We start from the raw sequence: 27,704 nt of genomic DNA, 5'->3' as shown, positions 1-27,704 counted from the left end.
GGCACTCAAACCACATCTTCTTATATCTATATAGACTATTTTTAACAGGACATTTACAACTATGATTTGAACAAGAGAAAAATAAAATTGATTTAAATCCAGTAATGCAAATTTCTTAACTAGACCAAGCCAATTTGCCCAATGTCCTGCAACCTTGGAAATGACTAGTACTCTCAAAAATAATACTGGCATTTTCAGATATATATTATCTCAACTGCTTGAAACATAAATAAATATGAGTAATAATTGCTTCATAATATATTTTTTTTTATTAAATTTCCTTCATCAAGAAATTTACACATCTTAATTTATTTACATTTATATATCTAGATCATGTTTATAACTCTGAATAAAAATTTGTTTCAACAATACAACATTTTAAATCTTTCAAATTCATTAGCAATAAGCACTCACACACATCTTTTCTTTGTTAATGATTACAACCACCTATAAAAGTCTGTTTTTCTGTAAAAAGGGAGACAACTTTTATGTAAAAAATTGTCAACCATCTTTTATGACAGCATTACATATTCAGGAAATCCCCCCATTAAATATACTTTCATAATTTTAAATTTATGCCACCTTTTTGAATCCCAGTATTTAGATTTATAATCTTAATAGTTAATCTTAAACAACTTTTTTTTCTTCAACTGAGAATAGGAAAAGCGTTATATATCAATAAGCATGTTACACCTTACCAATGTACTGTACCAATACCTACATTTTATTGGTTAAAATAAACTTTGTACAAGCTACATGTATATATATTTGTTCTAATGTGAATTCAAAGACGCTGATATAATAACAAGCATGTTTACGTCTTCATTTCTAAGACTTTACATGCACAAAAAAAAGAGTTTGGATTTTACTTTCTCAGGTAATTATCAAACATCTACTGATTTCTTGAATAAACATAATTAAATTTAAACTGGGTTTTCAGAAAAATCGGTTTTTCCTTACAGATCATTTATAGTAGTGATTGATTATTAAATATGAAAGATGTGTTAATAAAACTATTTTCTATCAGATGGATATACCATCATTATTGAAGACACTTTACAAATACATACACTTAACTTGATCACTGTAACATATCTTAAAATTAAATACACACATATTAACTTTTATTAATTACATGTTAAGAATCTATTTTGGATATCTTTTCATAACTTTTTAAAATTTGACAGGAATTACAATGCTATGCAAATAAACCCATTATTCTAGAATAACTAAACAATATTTTAATTCTGAAGAAATTCAAATGATTTAAATGTAAGCGTTAATTTAACAAAAACATCTGACAGGAATTTCTACAAAAGTTCATGCACCAACATTCTACAAGTTTACAGAAAAAAATTCATACAAATGTGTTTCTTATTTTAATACTGAAACCTTTATCTTTTTGGTAAAACATGTACATTGTTTTCTCTTTCTATAAGAACATGTCTTGTTTGCCCAATATAAGGTACAAAAAAAATTTAACAAGTAATTGGCAATGGAAATAACACTACATTCATCATAATAGATTTTACACAAAGTGAAAAATCAACACACAATAAATAAATAATAACATAAAAAGTAAACACAATTTCAGATGAAACTACAAGTAACTAAACGATAGAAAGTAAGGAATTCCTGCTTCTTTTTGTTTACATTTCTCTAAAAATTAAAAATTTAACACACAGTTCATCAAAAAAACGTATATAGACTAGAGGATAGTGTCTATAATAGGATTACAGCTGATTTCCTAATACTTGTAGAGTAAGAGTTATGCTTGCTCTGTTTGTATAAAAGTTAATTCAAGCTTGGTTATTAAGATTGTCATCTTCAAACAACATATTTAGGCATAGATAAACCTCTATATATTATATTTAGATTTGATTGGAAATTGTCCTTATAACCATTGTACAATATACAAACAGAGCAAGCATGCTAACCAAAGTCTTACTCTACAAGCATTAGGAAATCAGCTGTAACAGAAGAGAATACATTCATCCTTCCTAACAGCCTTGTTCTTATGGACTCTTCCATGCCAATGGACTCTACCATGCCATCACCTTAGTCTGGGAGATGTTGAATGGAATTATGATACAATGAAATGACAAACTAATAGTCACCGACATTATTTGTTATACACTACTTTTCCTGTGTCTTCCTTTCCTTGATATTTTTTCTTTCCATGTGAAAATGGTAAATATTTATATTTCAACATATGCTGCAAGAAGAAAAATGTAATAAGACATTAGTTGAATATTTGACTCATGATTTGCTTCATTACATTTGACTAAACACATTTGTATGAAAAATATCGATTGTCTCTTCATGTAGAAATTTTCTACAAATATCTTAGCCATTAAACAAAAAGCATTTTAAAATAGCCCAAGATTTGTTTACACTTTTACACAACTATATTTTGATTTTTTATCTTGACTTGCAAGGAAGATTTTTTTGTCTATAACAGTTCAATTAGTTCTTCTGTTTTGAGAACATACACATTTTTACCTAAGATTGCCCCCAGTTTTTAGTGAGGTTCGTGTTGCTTAGTCTTTGAGTTTTCAATAGTGTGTCTTGTGTACTATTGATTTTCGGTTTTAGCGATTTTAGTTTATCTTTGATCTATGATATTGAATGTCGCTCTGGTATCTTTCACCTCTCTTTTTAAACAGCTTTTCATTTAAAAAAGTAAATAAATACCACTGGTGTACATGTGGATTCATTTATTGCGAAACCTATCTTAGTTTTCCACAGATTCACCTACAAGTTACCTGTCGATTTAAACTTTTGGCAGTTCTATTGTCCCATCTAACAAATACAACAGGTAATGTTCTCTGTTTAGTTTATTCACTGGGACCTTTAAATTTCTTGCAAGAGAAATCTATCACTCATTGATTAATTTACCTGAACAAAAAATTGAACTGTCAATGATGGAAATACATGTACAAATAAGTAATTATAAAACTGCATGTGATGTTGTATTTATTCTATCAAAAACACATTTTCAATTTGTTTGATATAAACACTGTTGTAAAAAGTTAAAAGTTGATTTCTGATAAAATTTCAACATTTTACCTATTAAAATTTGCTTTTTTTTACTCTGTTCACAAATTGAAACTTAAAATGATAATGTTTAAATAAAGGTCTTCGGTAATGTATTCTTAATAACTGAAGAACCATGAAAAACATGCAAATTCTTTGAAACATAAATGCATGCAGTACTTAAAAAAAAATCAGAAATAAACTTTTTATAATTATATCAGTGCTTATATTGAACAGATTGAATATATATTATTAATATTGAATAAATACTGTATCACATGCAGGTTATGTGAGTTTATACATGTATTTCAATCAACAAAGAAGATATTTTTTTTGGTCAGGCAAATTAATCAATGAGTGATAGATTTCTCCTAGAAGAAATTTAAATGTCCAACTGAATAAACTACACAGAGAATGATAGCTATTGTATTGATTCAATGGGACAGGTAAACTTGCAAAAGTTTAAATACCTTGGTAAAGAGCAGACGACTCTGTGGAAAACTTTCATTTGGTTTGCTATAAAATACACAGAAGGTTGTGGAAAACAGATAGTCTAATAAATAAAGGTGAATTTGTGTTTACCTATGATTATGTAAATGTCTACGTGTTTTTTTTAAACTTTCTTAATTCAAATACAATTTATATTCTTACCTTAATTTGTCTTTTCATGGTAATAACAAATAATAAAATGAAGTACATCACTAATATAGGCCAGAATACTGGTATATTTAATGCATCAAAACATGTACATAGCATCGCAACGGTGATGGATTTTACAGCACTATACCTGAAATACACAAAAAGATCAAATATAAACAAAGAATTAATGTATAAATAAAAGTTGTGTATTTGGTAAATATCTTTTCCAGATGGCATATTAATAAGAAACTATATTCATACCTTTTCTTAGCAAAGATCCTACACAGAAATAATATCAAATGTTTGTAGAATAAGCAAGAAAACTAGACATGGAAATGAAGAGAATTCTTTGACTGTATCTACAAATTAATTTGGCACAACTTCTACACCCAGTTACTCAATGCAAAAAATTGTAAATGGGCTCTAGGTTGTGCATTACTCACTAAAATACTTTTATTTATATTCTAAATATTTATATTCATTAAAGTTCTGATAGGTGTTAGATCAGGTATTTCATTCAAGCCATGTTTGCAGATCAAGCAAGGAATATGAACAAACAATTTTCAAACTCCTTTTTCTACCGGCAGTTACTTTTGCAAAGTTTTTAAAATCCACTTACTTAGGAAAATATGCAAGTAGATTAGAGGCTGTGCATGTGTGATAATCTTTAAAAATTACTTTTCACAACTTTCAATGGATATAAATTAAATTACAGTCATAATGAGCAGTTAAATGGATTTGCCTCCATATCAATGAGGGGGAGATGATTTAAGTGAAGTGTTATCTTTCATCTCAATAGTTTAATGAGACAGCATCAGTGAGGAAAAATCTACATGGCACAATCGTACTTCTTTTTATAAAAAAAAACACAAAGATAAAATAACAAGTCAAATGTTTGTAGAATAAGCAAGAAAACTAGACATGGAAATGAAGAGAATTCTTTGACTGTATCTACAAATTAATTTGGCACAACTTCTACACCCAGTTACTCAATGCAAAAAATTGTAAATGGGCTCTAGGTTGTGCATAACTCACTAAAATACTTTTATTTATATTCTAAATATTTATATTCATTAAAGTTCTGATAGGTGTTAGATCAGGTATTTCATTCAAGCCATGTTTGCAGATCAAGCAAGGAATATGTAGGTATATTATTTATTACATATTTGATTTAATCAGGTAAAAAATAGCCTACCGGTATATGCAAATTTTCAAGAACTTGTAAATACAGGATCAAAACTGTATCGTATGCCCTTAAATGGATTTGCCTCCATATCAATGAGGGGGAGATGATTTAAGTGAAGTGTTATCTTTCATCTCAATAGTTTATTATATTAAGACAGCATCAGTGAGGAAAAAATCTACATGGCACAATCGTACTTCTTTTTATAAAAAAAAATACAAAGATAAAATAACAAGTCAAATGTTTGTAGAATAAGCAATAAAACTAGACATGGAAATGAACAGAATTCTTTGACTGTATCTACAAATTAATTTGGCACAACTTCTACACCCAGTTACTCAATGCAAAAAATTGTAAATGGGCTCTAGGTTGTGCATTACTCACTAAAATACTTTTATTTATATTCTAAATATTTATATTCATATAAGTTCTGATAGGTGTTAGATCAGGTATTTCATTCAAGCCATGTTTGCAGATCAAGCAAGGAATATGAACAAACAATTTTCAAACTCCTTTTTCTACCGGCAGTTACTTTTGCAAAGTTTTTAAAATCCACTTACTTAGGAAAATATGCAAGTAGATTAGAGGCTGTGCATGTGTGAAAATCTTTAAAAATTACTTTTCACTACTTTCAATGGATATAAATTAAATTACAGTCATAAGGAGCAGTTAAGGGCATACGATACAGTTACAGGGGAGGTAATGACGTTGCTAACGTAAAATGTTATTTTCGCGACGTCAACCAGTTTACATATCGGGAAAAGATGCATTTTTCGACTGATTTTTATCATTCAAACTGATTTAATTTGAAAACGAGTTCATGGACCCCTATTTTTTAAAACAGCAGTTTGTTTCATTTGGCAGGGAGATTATGTGACCCAAATTTTATAAAACTGTAAATAGAGGATTTTTTTTAATTTTGATAAACATGCAGCAAAAAATGACGTATTTTTCCTCCATTCATGAATATTTGATAAATATGAGCTATTTCTGAATAAAAAATGCAATTTTTTTTTAGAATACTTATAAAATGCAAATATTACCAATTATTTAACAAAAAACAATTTGTGTTACAAAAGTTATGTCTTTCTTTCGAAAAAGAAATTATGGCCACAAATCTGAATTTTGAGCAAATATACTAAATTTCGGCCTCATTTTACTCAAAAAGTAGCACATGAAGGTATATTATTTATTACATATTTGATTTAATCAGGTAAAAATTAGCCTATATGCAAATTTTCAAGAACTTGTAAATACAGGATCAAAACTGTATCGTATGCCCTTAAATGGATTTGCCTCCATATCAATGAGGGGGAGATGATTTAAGTGAAGTGTTATCTTTCATCTCAATAGTTTATTGAGACAGCATCAGTGAGGAAAAAATCTACATGGCACAATCGTACTTCTTTTTATAAAAAAAAATACAAAGATAAAATAACAAGTCAAATGTTTGTAGAATAAGCAAGAAAACTAGACATGGAAATGAACAGAATTCTTTGACTGTATCTACAAATTAATTTGGCACAACTTCTACACCCAGTTACTCAATGCAAAAAATTGTAAATGGGCTCTAGGTTGTGCATTACTCACTAAAATACTTTTATTTATATTCTAAATATTTATATTCATTAAAGTTCTGATAGGTGTTAGATCAGGTATTTCATTCAAGCCATGTTTGCAGATCAAGCAAGGAATATGTAGGTATATTATTTATTACATATTTGATTTAATCAGGTAAAAAATAGCCTATATGCAAATTTTCAAGAACTTGTAAATACAGGATCAAAACTGTATCGTATGCCCTTAAATGGATTTGCCTCCATATCAATGAGGGGGAGATGATTTAAGTGAAGTGTTATCTTTCATCTCAATAGTTTATTATATTAAGACAGCATCAGTGAGGAAAAAATCTACATGGCACAATCGTACTTCTTTTTATAAAAAAAAATACAAAGATAAAATAACAAGTCAAATGTTTGTAGAATAAGCAATAAAACTAGACATGGAAATGAACAGAATTCTTTGACTGTATCTACAAATTAATTTGGCACAACTTCTACACCCAGTTACTCAATGCAAAAAATTGTAAATGGGCTCTAGGTTGTGCATTACTCACTAAAATACTTTTATTTATATTCTAAATATTTATATTCATATAAGTTCTGATAGGTGTTAGATCAGGTATTTCATTCAAGCCATGTTTGCAGATCAAGCAAGGAATATGAACAAACAATTTTCAAACTCCTTTTTCTACCGGCAGTTACTTTTGCAAAGTTTTTAAAATCCACTTACTTAGGAAAATATGCAAGTAGATTAGAGGCTGTGCATGTGTGAAAATCTTTAAAAATTACTTTTCACTACTTTCAATGGATATAAATTAAATTACAGTCATAAGGAGCAGTTAAGGGCATACGATACAGTTACAGGGGAGGTAATGACGTTGCTAACGTAAAATGTTATTTTCGCGACGTCAACCAGTTTACATATCGGGAAAAGATGCATTTTTCGACTGATTTTTATCATTCAAACTGATTTAATTTGAAAACGAGTTCATGGACCCCTATTTTTTAAAACAGCAGTTTGTTTCATTTGGCAGGGAGATTATGTGACCCAAATTTTATAAAACTGTAAATAGAGGATTTTTTTTAATTTTGATAAACATGCAGCAAAAAATGACGTATTTTTCCTCCATTCATGAATATTTGATAAATATGAGCTATTTCTGAATAAAAAATGCAATTTTTTTTTAGAATACTTATAAAATGCAAATATTACCAATTATTTAACAAAAAACAATTTGTGTTACAAAAGTTATGTCTTTCTTTCGAAAAAGAAATTATGGCCACAAATCTGAATTTTGAGCAAATATACTAAATTTCGGCCTCATTTTACTCAAAAAGTAGCACATGAAGGTATATTATTTATTACATATTTGATTTAATCAGGTAAAAAATAGCCTATATGCAAATTTTCAAGAACTTGTAAATACAGGATCAAAACTGTATCGTATGCCCTTAAATGGATTTGCCTCCATATCAATGAGGGGGAGATGATTTAAGTGAAGTGTTATCTTTCATCTCAATAGTTTATTGAGACAGCATCAGTGAGGAAAAAATCTACATGGCACAATCGTACTTCTTTTTATAAAAAAAAATACAAAGATAAAATAACAAGTCAAATGTTTGTAGAATAAGCAAGAAAACTAGACATGGAAATGAACAGAATTCTTTGACTGTATCTACAAATTAATTTGGCACAACTTCTACACCCAGTTACTCAATGCAAAAAATTGTAAATGGGCTCTAGGTTGTGCATTACTCACTAAAATACTTTTATTTATATTCTAAATATTTATATTCATTAAAGTTCTGATAGGTGTTAGATCAGGTATTTCATTCAAGCCATGTTTGCAGATCAAGCAAGGAATATGTAGGTATATTATTTATTACATATTTGATTTAATCAGGTAAAAAATAGCCTATATGCAAATTTTCAAGAACTTGTAAATACAGGATCAAAACTGTATCGTATGCCCTTAAATGGATTTGCCTCCATATCAATGAGGGGGAGATGATTTAAGTGAAGTGTTATCTTTCATCTCAATAGTTTATTATATTAAGACAGCATCAGTGAGGAAAAAATCTACATGGCACAATCGTACTTCTTTTTATAAAAAAAAATACAAAGATAAAATAACAAGTCAAATGTTTGTAGAATAAGCAATAAAACTAGACATGGAAATGAACAGAATTCTTTGACTGTATCTACAAATTAATTTGGCACAACTTCTACACCCAGTTACTCAATGCAAAAAATTGTAAATGGGCTCTAGGTTGTGCATTACTCACTAAAATACTTTTATTTATATTCTAAATATTTATATTCATATAAGTTCTGATAGGTGTTAGATCAGGTATTTCATTCAAGCCATGTTTGCAGATCAAGCAAGGAATATGAACAAACAATTTTCAAACTCCTTTTTCTACCGGCAGTTACTTTTGCAAAGTTTTTAAAATCCACTTACTTAGGAAAATATGCAAGTAGATTAGAGGCTGTGCATGTGTGAAAATCTTTAAAAATTACTTTTCACTACTTTCAATGGATATAAATTAAATTACAGTCATAAGGAGCAGTTAAGGGCATACGATACAGTTACAGGGGAGGTAATGACGTTGCTAACGTAAAATGTTATTTTCGCGACGTCAACCAGTTTACATATCGGGAAAAGATGCATTTTTCGACTGATTTTTATCATTCAAACTGATTTAATTTGAAAACGAGTTCATGGACCCCTATTTTTTAAAACAGCAGTTTGTTTCATTTGGCAGGGAGATTATGTGACCCAAATTTTATAAAACTGTAAATAGAGGATTTTTTTTAATTTTGATAAACATGCAGCAAAAAATGACGTATTTTTCCTCCATTCATGAATATTTGATAAATATGAGCTATTTCTGAATAAAAAATGCAATTTTTTTTTAGAATACTTATAAAATGCAAATATTACCAATTATTTAACAAAAACAATTTGTGTTACAAAAGTTACGTCTTTCTTTCGAAAAAGAAATTATGGCCACAAATCTGAATTTTGAGCAAATATACTAAATTTCGGCCTCATTTTACTCAAAAAGTAGCACATGAAGGTATATTATTTATTACATATTTGATTTAATCAGGTAAAAAATAGCCTATATGCAAATTTTCAAGAACTTGTAAATACAGGATCAAAACTGTATCGTATGCCCTTAAATGGATTTGCCTCCATATCAATGAGGGGGAGATGATTTAAGTGAAGTGTTATCTTTCATCTCAATAGTTTATTGAGACAGCATCAGTGAGGAAAAAATCTACATGGCACAATCGTACTTCTTTTTATAAAAAAAAATACAAAGATAAAATAACAAGTCAAATGTTTGTAGAATAAGCAAGAAAACTAGACATGGAAATGAACAGAATTCTTTGACTGTATCTACAAATTAATTTGGCACAACTTCTACACCCAGTTACTCAATGCAAAAAATTGTAAATTGGCTCTAGGTTGTGCATTACTCACTAAAATACTTTTATTTATATTCTAAATATTTATATTCATTAAAGTTCTGATAGGTGTTAGATCAGGTATTTCATTCAAGCCATGTTTGCAGATCAAGCAAGGAATATGAACAAACAATTTTCAAACTCCTTTTTCTACCGGCAGTTACTTTTGCAAAGTTTTTAAAATCCACTTACTTAGGAAAATATGCAAGTAGATTAGAGGCTGTGCATGTGTGAAAATCTTTAAAAATTACTTTTCACTACTTTCAATGGATATAAATTAAATTACAGTCATAAGGAGCAGTTAAATGGATTTGCCTCCATATCATAGAGGGGGAAATGATTTAAGTGAAGTGTTATCTTTCATCTCAATAGTTTATTGAGACAGCATCAGTGAGGAAAAAATCTACATGGCACAATCGTACTTCTTTTTATAAAAAAAAATACAAAGATAAAATAACAAGTCAAATGTTTGTAGAATAAGCAATAAAACTAGACATGGAAATGAACAGAATTCTTTGACTGTATCTACAAATTAATTTGGCACAACTTCTACACCCAGTTACTCAATGCAAAAAATTGTAAATGGGCTCTAGGTTGTGCATTACTCACTAAAATACTTTTATTTATATTCTAAATATTTATATTCATATAAGTTCTGATAGGTGTTAGATCAGGTATTTCATTCAAGCCATGTTTGCAGATCAAGCAAGGAATATGAACAAACAATTTTCAAACTCCTTTTTCTACCGGCAGTTACTTTTGCAAAGTTTTTAAAATCCACTTACTTAGGAAAATATGCAAGTAGATTAGAGGCTGTGCATGTGTGAAAATCTTTAAAAATTACTTTTCACTACTTTCAAAGGATATAAATTAAATTACAGTCATAAGGAGCAGTTAAGGGCATACGATACAGTTACAGGGGAGGTAATGACGTTGCTAACGTAAAATGTTATTTTCGCGACGTCAACCAGTTTACATATCGGGAAAAGATGCATTTTTCGACTGATTTTTATCATTCAAACTGATTTAATTTGAAAACGAGTTCATGGACCCCTATTTTTTAAAACAGCAGTTTGTTTCATTTGGCAGGGAGATTATGTGACCCAAATTTTATAAAACTGTAAATAGAGGATTTTTTTTAATTTTGATAAACATGCAGCAAAAAATGACGTATTTTTCCTCCATTCATGAATATTTGATAAATATGAGCTATTTCTGAATAAAAAATGCAATTTTTTTTTAGAATACTTATAAAATGCAAATATTACCAATTATTTAACAAAAACAATTTGTGTTACAAAAGTTATGTCTTTCTTTCGAAAAAGAAATTATGGCCACAAATCTGAATTTTGAGCAAATATACTAAATTTCGGCCTCATTTTACTCAAAAAGTAGCACATGAAGGTATATTATTTATTACATATTTGATTTAATCAGGTAAAAAATAGCCTATATGCAAATTTTCAAGAACTTGTAAATACAGGATCAAAACTGTATCGTATGCCCTTAAATGGATTTGCCTCCATATCAATGAGGGGGAGATGATTTAAGTGAAGTGTTATCTTTCATCTCAATAGTTTATTGAGACAGCATCAGTGAGGAAAAAATCTACATGGCACAATCGTACTTCTTTTTATAAAAAAAAATACAAAGATAAAATAACAAGTCAAATGTTTGTAGAATAAGCAAGAAAACTAGACATGGAAATGAAGAGAATTCTTTGACTGTATCTACAAATTAATTTGGCACAACTTCTACACCCAGTTACTCAATGCAAAAAATTGTAAATGGGCTCTAGGTTGTGCATTACTCACTAAAATACTTTTATTTCTATTCTAAATATTTATATTCATTAAAGTTCTGATAGGTGTTAGATCAGGTATTTCATTCAAGCCATGTTTGCAGATCAAGCAAGGAATATGAACAAACAATTTTCAAACTCCTTTTTCTACCGGCAGTTACTTTTGCAAAGTTTTTAAAATCCACTTACTTAGGAAAATATGCAAGTAGATTAGAGGCTGTGCATGTGTGAAAATCTTTAAAAATTACTTTTCACTACTTTCAATGGATATAAATTAAATTAGTCATAAGGAGCAGTTAAATGGATTTGCCTCCATATCAATGAGGGGGAAATGATTTAAGTGAAGTGTTATCTTTCATCTCAATAGTTTATTGAGACAGCATCAGCGAGGAAAAAATCTACATGGCACAATCGTACTTCTTTTTATAAAAAAAAATACAAAGATAAAATAACAAGTCAAATGTTTGTAGAATAAGCAAGAAAACTAGACATGGAAATGAAGAGAATTCTTTGACTGTATCTACAAATTAATTTGGCACAACTTCTACACCCAGTTACTCAATGCAAAAAATTGTAAATGGGCTCTAGGTTGTGCATTACTCACTAAAATACTTTTATTTATATTCTAAATATTTATATTCATTAAAGTTCTGATAGGTGTTAGATCAGGTATTTCATTCAAGCCATGTTTGCAGATCAAGCAAGGAATATGAACAAACAATTTTCAAACTCCTTTTTCTACCGGCAGTTACTTTTGCAAAGTTTTTAAAATCCACTTACTTAGGAAAATATGCAAGTAGATTAGAGGCTGTGCATGTGTGAAAATCTTTAAAAATTACTTTTCACTACTTTCAATGGATATAAATTAAATTAGTCATAAGGAGCAGTTAAATGGATTTGCCTCCATATCAATGAGGGGGAAATGATTTAAGTGAAGTGTTATCTTTCATCTCAATAGTTTATTGAGACAGCATCAGCTAGGAAAAAATCTACATGGCACAATCGTACTTCTTTTTATAAAAAAAAATACAAAGATAAAATAACAAGTCAAATGTTTGTAGAATAAGCAAGAAAACTAGACATGGAAATGAAGAGAATTCTTTGACTGTATCTACAAATTAATTTGGCACAACTTCTACACCCAGTTACTCAATGCAAAAAATTGTAAATGGGCTCTAGGTTGTGCATTACTCACTAAAATACTTTTATTTATATTCTAAATATTTATATTCATATAAGTTCTGATAGGTGTTAGATCAGGTATTTCATTCAAGCCATGTTTGCAGATCAAGCAAGGAATATGAACAAACAATTTTCAAACTCCTTTTTCTACCGGCAGTTACTTTTGCAAAGTTTTTAAAATCCACTTACTTAGGAAAATATGCAAGTAGATTAGAGGCTGTGCATGTGTGAAAATCTTTAAAAATTACTTTTCACTACTTTCAATGGATATAAATTAAATTACAGTCATAAGGAGCAGTTAAGGGCATACGATACAGTTACAGGGGAGGTAATGACGTTGCTAACGTAAAATGTTATTTTCGCGACGTCAACTGGTTTACATATCGGGAAAAGATGCATTCTTCGACTGATTTTTATCATTCAAACTGATTTAATTTGAAAACGAGTTCATGGACCCCTATTTTTTAAAACAGCAGTTTGTTTCATTTGGCAGGGAGATTATGTGACCCAAATTTTATAAAACTGTAAATAGAGGATTTTTTTTTAATTTTGATAAACATGCAGCAAAAAATGACGTATTTTTCCTCCATTCATGAATATTTGATAAATATGAGCTATTTCTGAATAAAAATGCAAATTTTTTTTAGCATACTTATAAAATGCAAATATTACCAATTATTTAACAAAAAACAATTTGTGTTACAAAAGTTATGTCTTTCTTTCGAAAAAGAAATTACAGCCACAAATCTGAATTTTGAGCAAATATACTAAATTTCGGCCTCATTTTACTCAAAAAGTAGCACATGAAGGTATATTATTTATTACATATTTGATTTAATCAGGTAAAAAATAGCCTATATGCAAATTTTCAAGAACTTGTAAATACAGGATCAAAACTGTATCGGATGCCCTTAAATGGATTTGCCTCCATATCAATGAGGGGGAGATGATTTAAGTGAAGTGTTATCTTTCATCTCAATAGTTTATTGAGACAGCATCAGTGAGGAAAAAATCTACATGGCACAATCGTACTTCTTTTTATAAAAAAAAATACAAAGATAAAATAACAAGTCAAATGTTTGTAGAATAAGCAATAAAACTAGACATGGAAATGAAGAGAATTCTTTGACTGTATCTACAAATTAATTTGGCACAACTTCTACACCCAGTTACTCAATGCAAAAAATTGTAAATGGGCTCTAGGTTGTGCATTACTCACTAAAATACTTTTATTTATATTCTAAATATTTATATTCATTAAAGTTCTGATAGGTGTTAGATCAGGTATTTCATTCAAGCCATGTTTGCAGATCAAGCAAGGAATATGAACAAACAATTTTCAAACTCCTTTTTCTACCGGCAGTTACTTTTGCAAAGTTTTTAAAATCCACTTACTTAGGAAAATATGCAAGTAGATTAGAGGCTGTGCATGTGTGATAATCTTTTAAAATTACTTTTCACAACTTTCAATGGATATAAATTAAATTACAGTCATAAGGAGCAGTTAAATGGATTTGCCTCCATATCAATGAGGGGGAGATGATTTAAGTGAAGTGTTATCTTTCATCTCAATAGTTTATTGAGACAGCATCAGTGAGGAAAAATCTACATGGCACAATCGTACTTCTTTTTATAAAAAAAAATACAAAGATAAAATAACAAGTCAAATGTTTGTAGAATAAGCAAGAAAACTAGACATGGAAATGAAGAGAATTCTTTGACTGTATCTACAAATTAATCTAGCACAACTTCTACACCCAGTTACTCAATGCAAATTGTAAATTGGCTCTAGGTTCTGCTTTTCTTACCGAAACCATTTGTGTAACTCTTGACATGAGAACCATAACTTTTGTGACATTTCCAAATCCTCAAATTTGAAAGAGAGTTTACATTTGTACCTTTATTATTTGTCATTGGTTAAGCCAAACATGTGCCAAGTTAGTCTAACAACTCTTTACAAATAAACCATCAAATGAAAAATTAAATCAACATTAGTCGGGGTTTGAAATTAGTTCCAGAAATAACGCTTGGGACTGACAAATTACTGTGGTGCTAAGATTTTTATTTTTAAATTAAAGAAATGTTTGCAGATCAAGCAAGGGAATCTCTCAAAGAAAGTTTAGAATCCTTTTTCTACCTGTAATTACTTTTGCACAGTTTATTAAATCCACATACTCAGGAAAAGATACAAGTGGATAAGAGGCTGTGCCTGTGTGTAACTTATTATTTTTAATTATTATTCACAATTTTCACTTTCAAAATCAACAAAGAAATAATAAACTGTTATGCCGTCATATCAATAAGGGGAGATGATCTTAGTGGTGTTTACTTTTATGTCACAAATTTTGACAGATGTGTCAGTGAGGAAAAAGGCTCATCCATGCTTATTTTATGTAAAGATTAATACACAGATATAATATCAAATGTTTGCAGAATAAGCAAGAAAACTAGACATGGTAATGAACAGAATTCTTTGACTGTATCTACAAATTAATTTGGCACAACTTCTACACCCAGTTACTCAATGCAAATTGTAAATGGGCTCTAGGTTGTGCATTAATTGAAAACATTTTAATCACAGTAAAAGTCATTTTGTCTCTTGAGGATATTTGTCTCTTTAGCAGTCATATCACTAATATCTCTATTAACATACTCCTTACCAAAATTTAAATTCTGGTAATCTTCTCATAAAAGGTTTAAATTCTTCATTTGACTTTGTTGGTAATGAAGGACCATCCTCTGAAAATAAATAAAAATCAATCAAATCTTTGCTCTAGAAAATTCTATGATGGATTTGCCAGTCCAGCATAGAATGAAATGTTGTGAATGTTTTTAACTTTAAATTTCATGTTTAAATTTTAAAAAACAATTGGTAGTTTACTACTGGTACAATGTACATGATTTATTGATACATGTTATTTTATTTATATTAATCCATAGTTTTCCATAGTTTTGTTCTTCAAATCACAGTTATGACATGACTGTCAGTTTTTAACTTTTCTTTCAAACCAAGTGAGGGGTCTTCTTAAACTAGCAGTAAGGTGTGAGAATTTTGATTTGTGTGTTCAAGGCCTCAATATGACTTTGAGATGAAGAACAGCCATTAAAGCAATGTGCCTTGGGTTTTTGTGTATTAAGCTGTGTGTTTATATACTCATTACATGTAAGGGATGGAATTCCTATATACTTAACGTTTGATGACACCAGTCACAAAATTGGGGTTTAGCATTTACTGGACCGAAATTGTTGATTCTGAAAATTTTCTTAGGAATGTAATACAAAATTAACAAAAATCAACAGTACATGTTTAACCCAACCACATTATTTATGTAAATGCCTGTCCCAAGTCAGGAGCCTGTAATTCAGTGGTTGTTGTTTGTTTTTGTGTTACATACATGTATTTATTTTTCGTTAATTTTTTATATAAAGAAGGCTGTTAGTTTTCTTGTTTGAATAGCTTTACATTGTCATGTCGGGGCCTTTTATAGCTGACTATGCGGTATGGGCTTTGCTAATTTTTGAAGACCGTACAGTGACCTATAGTTGTTAATGTCTGTGTCATTTTGGTCTCTTGTGGACAGTTGTCTCATTGGCAATCATACCACATCTTCTCTTTTATATTTACAGACTCGCCGCTATATAGCCTTTTTGTGCTTATGTTGCGTAGAGTAAACTACAATCAATTATAGTTACAGAACATGTCTTGTCTGTCCTGCACTTATTTCGTGGAATGATAGGCATGCTCAAAGATTTAAATGAAATGTTGTTTTAAATTATCACCTTACCTTCATCATCCATAATGGCTGGATCAACTTGTGGTGTTAAGAAAGCTATGAATAAATTTAGTAAGTATATTCCTAAGGCATATGTGATTATATACCACCCCTGAAAATAAAGTCAAATATTTGTTATTTAGTAATAATATTAATGTAAAACAAATCATATAAAATATATATAATGCTGTGTTTATATTTTTATCCATGGTCACATGTACATGTACATGTATGCACAGCACATGAGTTTACTTTCTATGACTGCCGCATCATACATGAACTTATGGTACACATTAATTTGGATCTAGGTCATAAGCATGAATTTTCCCCATACATTTTTTTATTATTCATTTGTTATTTGCAAAGTATATTTTACATGTATTACCAATGTTGTTTTAACTGATCAGGCGGAGCTTATTTTTTTAATTTACATAAGCACAGTCTATTTGAAGATGTGTTTGATAAAGAACATTGCCGTTTTCAATTCTTGTGGATTGCAGAAACCTCGACTTTTTGTGGATATGTGATTTCATGGTTCTGCCAAAGTCTGGATACAACTTTAAAGAAATTTGTATCTACTTGAACATTTAAATATGAGGTTGGCTTGTACTGACGAAAATTGGTATCCAACGAATAATAAAGAATCCACAGTAGAAATCTGTTTTATTTTAATAAATGTCTTATCATCTCATAAGTTGTTTTTTGACAGGATTTTTTTTACTTAATTTTAGGTTCTTTTTTACTTTTTGTATATAGATATTGTAACGGACGGTGACACTTAATTAAAATAAGAAACAAAATAATTTTCTAAATAATTAACTAATCATATCAATTTAGGTCTAAGTTACATTTCTTGTTTTCTGATTGGTTGGCATACACATAGAATCTAAACAATTAAATCATACCTGTAAAAAGTATACTCTAACACCATACAGCAATAACCATACAACTAAGAATATCCATCTAGCTGCCAAATGAGGAGTGGCTTTATCTAAATAGCCTTGCTGGATCTGAAAGAAAAAAAATAATATCCAAATGTTGACAATGAAATTTACTGGTTTTTTTTCCAGATAATTCATCTAATACATGTAAGTACGCCTTCATTTTGTTTCCTTTTGATTTATTTTATTGAAATGTTAAGCAGTCTACCTTATTTAAATATTATTACCTGTTAAGTAATCTTTCCAATAAATTGATCATACTAATAGCTCTTTGGTTGAGGAATAAAGGAGAAACATAGAACTTTGGTTTTTTTTTCTATATGAACATGATGAACATGTCAAGAGTATATATATATAATAATAAATTTTGTATCATGAGTCACCTACAAATGTAACAAGCAAATATGTCAGTTTTATCTAAGATTTCTGATCCCTTCAGTTATTTTTGTACTAAATATGTACAATCCTTACTTTTGGAGGTGTAAAGAAACATGTGTAAATACATCATATGTGTCTCCCACAGGTGTCATATCACAACGGTGCCATATGCAAAGATTTATAAATAAATGTGCATGCTGTTATATGTATTTAAGGGAAACAGTACAATGTCATCTGGAAAAACCAGGAGAGCACTGATAGCAATCATAAGATGCAGGGGATCATTAGTATATATTTCATCAGACAGAACTTTCCTATCCTTGGACAAAATGAGATTTTACCATGCTAATTTTTTTTTATTATAATGAAATCTGTTGGTTATATGCTCTTTTTTCAAGCTTAAAGTTGTGCAAAATTTGCTGATTATTCCAGAAAAAAAACATTTTTGGCTGAATCAAAAAGAAATCTAGGGATAGAATTTTAGAATTAAATATGAGAAAAGGTAGGTATTAAAATACAATGTATGCTGTTAGAAAGTAATATTCAGGAAAAATGGTGTCACCAATATTGTTTCCTTGCTAAATGAAAAGAAATCTTTACCATTCCTTCAAAAAATACTCGTACGAGTAATAGTTCTCCCTTAGCAAGGCTTAGCAATTAAATAGCTGAAAAATTAATTTGAACAAGAACAAATATTCTTATAAATGTAATAACAGTCAAATGAACACAATAAATCACTTAATTTTCTTTATTTTTAAATAATAACCAGTCTTACACATTAAGACTCATCTCTCTCTAAACTTGCAGCTTTAAGCAACAAACTAGTCTGGTGGTATGGAGTAACTTCTATTTTACAATCCAAGATGCTGATGGGATATACAATTAATCTACCTTAGTCCTTCTAAAAACATTTGTAAACAGCTACACACAATGCTGGTTAAACAAACTGTCAATATTTCCTTTATAACCAAATCTTCTTCCGATTTCCGACACAAAAGGTACATCTCATATATATTATATATATTCATCTTACTGTAAGACTTACCTCCCCTATTCTTTTAAAAAACATAGTAACTGCACCAGGCTGTGAAGGTGGGGTATCCATTGCCTCCATGATTTTACCTGAAAAGTCATGATTTTGTTTTATATATGTCGGTGATTTAGAGACAGTTTAACTTACGCGTCAAACGTCAACACTACTTTTAAGGACGTTTCCATTAACATTGTTAACGTCATCATATCTTCTGTTAACGTTGTGCTATTGTTATGTATCATGTTACTATATTGAGTTGAGATTATACGATCAAACGAACCAGACGTTGTTTTACTGCCTGTCTAGACTTTTAGCTAACCCATCCGTCACAACATAAATAGCTGTTGATATGATGAGCATTTATTTCCTTTCTTCAGAAGGTGTAAAAATAAACTAAGCTGGGATATAACTTTGTGATGCTGCCTCTCAGGTTTGTATTGTATTGATTGTCATTGAATGGCATGGACAATATATATATCACCCTATATACAGGGGAGTTAAAGGTAGTAACTGTGTGGAAAGTATCAAATGCAATTCAAGTGTTTGTTTATTTATACATCTTCTGCAGGAAAGAAAAAAAATGCCCATCAAAATCCCAAAACGTTTTGGTCTTTCTGATATGCAAAATAAATTTAACATTTTTATATCTAGCAGATGCCAGCAGTAACAGATCCAGAAATTTTCAGAAGTAAGGGTCCATTGAATGCTTAAGAGGGGGCTGCTACAGGGATTCCCTGTTAAAATATTCAACCAATTATTTGCCAGAAAACCCTCTAAATCCGCCTCTGGCCAGGCCTTTAAAACTTTCCAAACTGCACAGGTAAGACTGTCCACAGAATAGTTTTTGAGGTGACAATACAGCCATACAGTTGTACATATATTTGTCCATTTGTTATGAAGAACTTTAAGTTAATTGTAAGTTTGTTTTCGACCTACAGGATCGATCATATCTGATACGTTTTGCTCTGAAAGTAAACATGGACAGTGTATACTGATAAAGAGTAGGACTCATTCGGGTCTCAGCATAGCATGGAATTAACGATTTTTTTGTAAGCGTGACACGTGAATGTCAAATTATTGTACTGTGAAAACGGGAAATGAACATGATGAACAGAGGCGAATTTAGGGGGGGCCTGGGCCCCTCCTTTTTGGGAAAAAATTTGGTTGCTTATACAGGGAATCACTGAAGCGTGACCCCTCTTGGGTCAGTTAGTTAGTGGGCCCCCAATTATGAAAATTTCTGGATCCGCCACTGATGAAGTCTAGCGGGACACATGAAATTACAAAAATAAATGAGAATAGATGCATTTACATTTGTATGCAAATTTGTCCGCCATTACGGAAATCACACAGGTTCCTGTAAACTTGACATCATAATTTAAAATATTTGACGTCAAAATTTCTAAGTGATTGTTGTTTGAGGTCAAAAGGTGATTCGGGGTTGATTTTAGGTCATTCAGAGGCAAGATACAGCTAATTATACCAAAAGTGCAAATACGTTTATTTCTTATGTACATAGCGTAATCGTGAGACAGAAATCTGACAAAACAGTTAGAGGCACCAAGATAAAAAAAACACTTTTTTTTCTCAAATGTTACCCCCCCATGGAAAGTTACAATTATTTTTGTGTAATTTTGTTACAATTCCGGCAATTTCTTTTAAGAATTGAGCAGTCAAGGGTCTAACTTAAATAAGTTATCAGGGAAAAATAACATGCATGTTGTTATTACAGACACTTTCATGGGTTGTCTTCTCCTTTTTCCTGAATCTGTAATAACATATGTTGGTTATCAGTGAAATATATCAAAAATGTTTTATCTTTAATGGGCACTTGGGAATTCTTAAAAACTTTTGCGCAGTAGTTTAATAAATTACCTTGATAACTAATTTTCTAATTCCATTAATACAATTATGATTAACCATGGTAAATCAATGAGACAAGGCTTTTAAGGGCAAACTAAGCTGTAATAACAAGGCTTATGTTATTACAAGCATGTAATTTACTATATCAGAGTAAATGAGACACTTGGAATCTTGCACAGTGCCTCATTACAAGCTCTGATCATCATTTCTTACAATGAATTGAAATGCATTCTTATGCAAGTGAGAGCAAAGCCTTTAAAGACAGTGATTTTGCTAGCGCTCGTCACTTTCGTATTTTACGAAAAGGTTTTCGAAATAGCGAAAATATTTCATATCAATTTCGTCACTTAAATTTGGAAAGTGTAAAAATATTTACACATCAAATTATTTGAATTCTACCTGTCTTTATGTTTCTGACAAGTTTATGACCCTCAGGTAATTAACGTTTACCAAAGGTGTTAAAAGTTGTGATGACAAGTAATCCGCCTATCGCCAATCAGATGGGTCACTAATCCCTTAATTATTATTATAAAACCTCATAAATGACCATCATAATAATCTAATTAAGTTAAATCAGTCAGTCAGCATTTCACTTTAATCATTTCTCACAATTCCGTCGTATTTTCGTCATTTATTTAAACAAAATTGATAATCTTCCCGGACATTTCAACTTTATTTTAATTTCAATATTTCCCTTCAATCATAATTTGCAGTTTGCTTGTTGTAGTTTTGTCAGTTTAACGTATTTTCGTCATACTTTATATAAATATTCATCAAAAACTTTCGACATCTTTGATTAAAAAGAATGAACTTTATTCAAAACGTAAATATTTTCACTTGCAAACAGGTGCTTCCTGTTCTATGTATTGTGCATGCTTAAAAGTTCGTAGATGAATCCGGTATTATTCTGAAATTAGTATTCAATTGTCACTTCCCGTTTTCATTTCATTTCGTTTAAAAATCAAAGGTAAACGTGATCTAGTCTACAGTCATTAGAATCGTCACATTAAGTATAGATGCAGATCCTTCTATCCAATATTAAAGAAATTGATTCCAAATAGATATTTAAACGTATTTTCAAGGATACATTGTATAAATAATTGTGAAGTGAAAAAGTCGTTACAAGTTCATTTGTGCAGTGGTTTAAAATATAGAGGCACCCAACTTTTGTTGATCAGGGGTGTGCTCTGAAAATAACTGAAGTGAAGTTGTGAACCATATTACCAGATCCCTGTTCTTATCTTCATATCTTAGCAACACATTAGTCAATTCATTTATTATTGCCACTAACTGCCTACATTAGTAATCCTAAAGTCTTCAAAGATCCTAAACTAGTCCTTGAAGGACTTTGACATATATGTATAGCTAGTTTGATAAACATCATAGACCCCTTGCTATTATAAAAAATAAGGCTGATTTTTATCACAGGCAAAAGTGACTTAAGCCCTCAAAATCCTAGCTGAAACCCTGTTTAAAGAGATATAGAGAAGCTGCAATAACACCCATTGGTTATTGCAGAAATGTATTTTCTGTAATAACATAGGTGTACTATGCATGATTGGTAAGCTATGAGCTGTTATATATGGACCATAATTTGGTATTCGGTTTCTTTTTGTATCCTTTTTTATAAGTTCTAAAATTTTAACTTTTATTTTGTGGGTTGTGTTGGTGTTAGAATAGTATGAATGGAACAATTGAGTTTTTCGAGAAAAAATTAATACATTTTGATTCACCGTTTAGGTGACATGAAACCAAACAGGAAACCAATCTTTATTTTCTTTATTTTGCACAATATAATTCAAAAGGCATAAATAAACACCATTACTAGTGTTACTTGCTTCATGTTAATATTTAAAATCTATTTTCAATGTTATATTAAAGGTTTTTTTAAACCTGACAGGAAACCATAAGAAACCGAAAGCATTTTTTTAGTTTTATTTTATTGCAAAATCTGCTTAAAACAATCTGAACAGTATACTTTTTCTTAAAATCCATCTTAAATGTAACAGTATTATAAAACTCCTAAATATGTGCTTGTTTTGAAATCAATTAGTACAATTTATTCAGAATTTTCCATATTTTCTTCATTGATACAGGATACCATAATAGTTGTATCTTGATGTTTAAGCCAAAAAAATGTATTTATATTTGGTTTTGATATTCCAATTTATTCCAAATCATTGGCAATGTAACATTCTTTAAATCCAGTAAAAAAAAAAACTTTTAACTTGGAATTAAAATCTTTAAAATAGGCACAATGTGATACTTGTGACCTGTACACCATCTACATGGTTTCCACATTTTAACCTACTTTAGTGGGCTAAAATCAATAATGTTCTTCCTTTCAAGTCATGCATGGTAAAAGTTTACTTCTCCTTTGACAAGTTTATTGCGTTTCTGATAAGTGTTTGCAGAACATGAATAAAAAATATTAATTAAAAACTGTGACAAAGATTCCAACTTTGTACATTCCAAGTGTAACCGTATATTAACATGTATTTTTTATTAATTTATATTTATTCACCTAAAATATCCAGTAATATTTACTGCTGAAGTTAAATCAATCCAACAAGCATTGGTACAATGATAAGAGACGTAATTTCGATTGATTTTTCCAAGGACTTTCACGTCATTATCGGGAAACTAAGTGTGTTCTAACGTCTGTCAAATATGAAATCGATTTGTCAAGTCATTGGGCATTTATTTTCACACAGGATCGTATGTAACATTATGCACATAGGAAAAATAACAGACCACCGGCGCAATCTCTTTGACAATTGTATTTTCCTCTTTTAAACAAGACGAAACAAGTCTACAGATTACAGTACAGTTCAAGAGTACCAACTCTCCCACACCCTACACCGAGGAAAATGTCGGAGCCACTCCGACAAACTCCGATATTCCTCCCAAAATGTTGGGAGGAATTTGGGAGTAATCTCTCCCAAAATCAGGTAAATGTTTATTGTGATAACGAGCTCACTCTCTACACCGAGGAATTAATTGCCCTTATCCTACTTTGATCTATACCGGCACAAGACTGAATGGGTAATTGGATTACCTGACAGGTAAAGGTTGAAGTAATAAAGAGTTATATTTCCGGTCTACTGTACCAGTTTAAGTGTCAAACAGGTGTATCATTTTAAATGTCTTTTATACTAATTAAATTTCATTTGTGGTAATAAAAACTAAAGTCAAAATATTTTCGTATTTTTTGTCAGCCCATCTAAAAATATCTTAACCTTAATGTACTTGCTTTAAAAAATAAACGATTATAAAATATAGCGGAATATGTGAAAAACAAAATATTCTACTTCAAAGTAAAAGTCTTTATTTAAAAATTATAAGTCTAAAAGTTTTATATATGCAAGTAAAAAGGAAAATTTATTCACCATTCATTAGACAAAATGATTGCCCCGTATTAATTGTGTAAATCTACGGCATTTTCTTTTTACGATTATCTAATTGCTGGAACGAATAAAAGATTTAAAAGCAAAATGTAGTTGTTAATTCTTTCAATTGTATTTAAGTTTTATAAAAAATTAAAACTACTTAATTTTGACCTCGATGTCTTCACCAGTAAATTAATATTTTATTTACGAAATGAGCATACTTGTGTAAAAATAACCTGTAACTTTCGCTAAATTAATCTGAGCAGTTAAATAAAATTACGTGTTTGAAAGTTTTGTATATTCAATTTAAAAGGAAAATATTATTCACCATTCGTTATGCTTAACAATTACGGCATTTTCGTTTTACGATTTGTTGGCAGTACAGCAGAATAATAATACATTTCCGTTACAACAGGAATACTTCCAGCTGCATTAATTCGTCTTCGTTTAATATTAACTTTCGCACAATGAATGTAAATTTGTGTATTTTCAACAAAAGATTTTTAAAAAAATTATTTGCCGTGCGAAGACAATTCCACGATACACATCTCAGTTATCAACAGTTTGGGTTGAACTTGAACTTGACTTACTTAAGAATTTTAAATGCTAAAAATAGTTAACATCAATGTTATCCACAGCACGAGTTTTTTAAAGGGCGGGAAAAAATATCGCGTACTAGTAAACTCAGGTGACCTTTCTGGCCGACCGTGGGAAAGTCCATTCAAGGTTTCTAAAGTTGCAGAACGACATTTTTGTGCAATCGTATTGAGGCTCCAGAAGGTCCTTTTACAATTGATTTATCGGGAAAATATAATTCTTATCCGAATAAACGTGAACACATTTTTAACTATTTGAATTTTAATGTTTTATCTTTCAAAAAAGAAAGTACATTAGTTATATGTCCATGGTCAATAATATAGATTTACAGTTGGTGATGTATTAATTGAAATTATGATGGAAATTGTCCGGGGTGACTGATTGTATTCAAATGACAATAATCATGATAATACGATAAAGAAATGCCAATTGTAGGCGGTTGGGAAATTTTGAAAATAAAATGATGACTGATTTAACTGGAATAGAATATTATGATGGGCAATTATGAGGTTTGATAAATTTTATTAATAATTAAAGGATTAGTGACCTATCGGATAGCGATAAGCGGATTACTTATCATCACAACTTTTAACATCTTTTGTAAACGTAAAATGATTGAGCGTCATAAACTTGTCAAACACCGGTAGAATTATAGTATATTTATAATATAATTAATGTGAAAATATTTTTCACTTTCCAAATTCAAATGACGAAATTGATATAAATACTTTCGTCAATTTGAAAACCGTTCCGTAAAATGCGAAAATGACGAGCACTACCAATATCACTTGAAATTATTTCCTTTGTCAACAGAGTTGTCATTTAACAGTTTCTGTTCGTAATTTGAATTATTCAAGTCTGTATAAATGTACCGAGGTGGTGAAACATCATATTTTACATTGCTCAACAAATTAAGTTTACTTGATAATCCGATGAATCGGGTTACCGAAAAAAAAACATGATTTTATTAGCCAGTTGATTTTTTAATAATGAACAATTAATGCGCTGATATTGCTTATTGAATAAGTTATAAAAGAAACTAATTGTGGCAAAATCGTCCTTGCTGAAAGAACACAATGTATGACCTGACCGGACTGTAATAGAAACACAAAATAACAATTTTCTTCATACTTTTTCGTATGTACGTTCTATTTTAAAGATAACGGCATAAGACACAAATATAAAAGATAATAAGTATCTTATTCTAAATGATATTGTCACATCTTTATCTGTCAAAGAAAGGAAAACATTTGTTCAATTTATAATACCGTGATTTTAAAGCACACCTGTGCAACCAAGATCGATTAAATGTTCAAAGGTAAATTATCTGGGTAATCCAATTATGTTGTCACGCGTCGTTAATTTGAAGTACATCCGATGGGCAATAAACCAATTAACAGCCACGCGGTGTTGGGAGAGAATCTTTGGAGGATTTTAGGAGTGAAATCCGCGGTACTCGGTGTGATTCCGAGAAAATCGGAAATCGGAGAAAAAAGTTATCGAATCGATATTTTTGAACAGTACTGTATGTTTGCTAACATCCTGTTGGAAACAAAAACAATGTTTAGACCTAGTATTTCGTACATCTGGCCGTAATGGCGTTATCACATGTTAGTCACATGTTTCACGTATGACCGGAAATGATTAGAACTTAAGGACAAAAACAATTTTAATAAATAACTGGACTTCTGTTTCATGTGAAATGTAACGCATAACGATAAAGTAATTTTCTTACTTAATTATTACGAAGATCTAAACAAGAATGTAAATCATCTCGGATTTATCTGTTTGAACATCTCGCGAGAGTTCATATTTGCATATTGTTTTTAAGAATTCTATTACAACAAAGCAGATTACATCATCTAAAAATTGCGTTACGAAATCGGACACAAAAATCACGCCACTGTTCTTACATCTGCTACATAAATACTTATAGTTCTCGGCATTTTCTTCTCACTATTCTTATTGATCGATGTTCTTTGTTATTTGAAAGCAAAAGTTACGAATTTGCCGGTGACGATTATCTATAAATCAGTCAGCGTTATGTTCTTCGGAAGCAAAAATTAACGCGAGAAACGACACAAAAATACGGATGTAGAATCTTTGAAATTCGTATATTTTAATTTTTTTTCTAGGGAAGAGTAGCATACACTTGTATGTTGATAAAAATAATGGCATCTTTAGATGTAGTTCCAACTTTTCTTATAGTAATTCACATTTTATCACTTTTCTATAGTTAAAGGAAACGGAGCCCAATAGCAAATTATGGTCCATATTTGCAAAGATTAGTATACATAAAGAAAATTATAATATCAATAGAACTTGAGAAAAATTTAACAAAATAAAGGTTGTATATTTTCCCTTTGAAACATGTAACATACATATGTTATTACAGTTTTTTGATATTTTCAGCTCACAATAACAACATGTATGTTATTTTTCTCTAATAACTTATTTAAGTTAGACCCTTGACTGTTGACAGGATGTCTGACCAGTGAATTACCAAATGAGAACATTTCCCAAACAGTACTAAGTTAAGAAGATGCGAATTATCAGTGTGCTTTTAGGAAACATAATTCCAAAACTTAACAAAAGTGATAATTAATATTTACGCTATGCCGGTATCGTGTCAGAAACAGTTGTTATTATATGTCTTACGTGCTTTTGTTTGGTATTTACCTGGACTAATTTTGTAATCTGGTTTAACCTTTTAAATTATTTCATAAATTATGTATTTGAATATTCTAGAAACAGAGAATTTCGCATATTTAGCCACGTTGCATCCCTAGGTTTGAACGAATGGATTCCACTTCACTTCCGCTACAACGGTGCATGCGCAATCAGCAAATACG

The 27,704-nt window shown here is 30.2% G+C and overlaps 1 protein-coding gene across 2 annotated transcripts; it reads right to left on the bottom strand.

Annotated features, from left to right (window-relative positions):
- Positions 1–250: 250 nt before the first annotated feature.
- On the bottom strand, positions 251–27,704 carry LOC134693411 (protein RER1-like). 2 transcript variants are annotated; one of them, XM_063554227.1, is made up of 7 exons: positions 27,532–27,704; positions 19,016–19,092; positions 17,557–17,661; positions 16,664–16,763; positions 15,539–15,617; positions 3,688–3,823; positions 251–2,215 (listed from the first exon to the last, which is right to left on the bottom strand). In XM_063554227.1, the coding sequence occupies exons 2-7, from the start codon at positions 19,082–19,084 to the stop codon at positions 2,123–2,125; spliced, it is 582 nt and encodes a 193-aa protein (XP_063410297.1). In that variant the 5' UTR covers positions 19,085–19,092; positions 27,532–27,704; the 3' UTR covers positions 251–2,122. The 2 variants fall into 2 exon arrangements, with proteins under 2 accessions (XP_063410297.1, XP_063410299.1); XM_063554229.1 differs by having other exon boundaries at positions 27,515–27,696.

This window comes from Mytilus trossulus, chromosome 12 (assembly GCF_036588685.1).
Source record: "Mytilus trossulus isolate FHL-02 chromosome 12, PNRI_Mtr1.1.1.hap1, whole genome shotgun sequence".
In the NCBI taxonomy this organism is placed as follows: domain Eukaryota; kingdom Metazoa; phylum Mollusca; class Bivalvia; order Mytilida; family Mytilidae; genus Mytilus; species Mytilus trossulus.
Note: the sequence above shows the minus strand (reverse complement) of the source record. Positions and strands in the feature narration are given on the sequence as shown.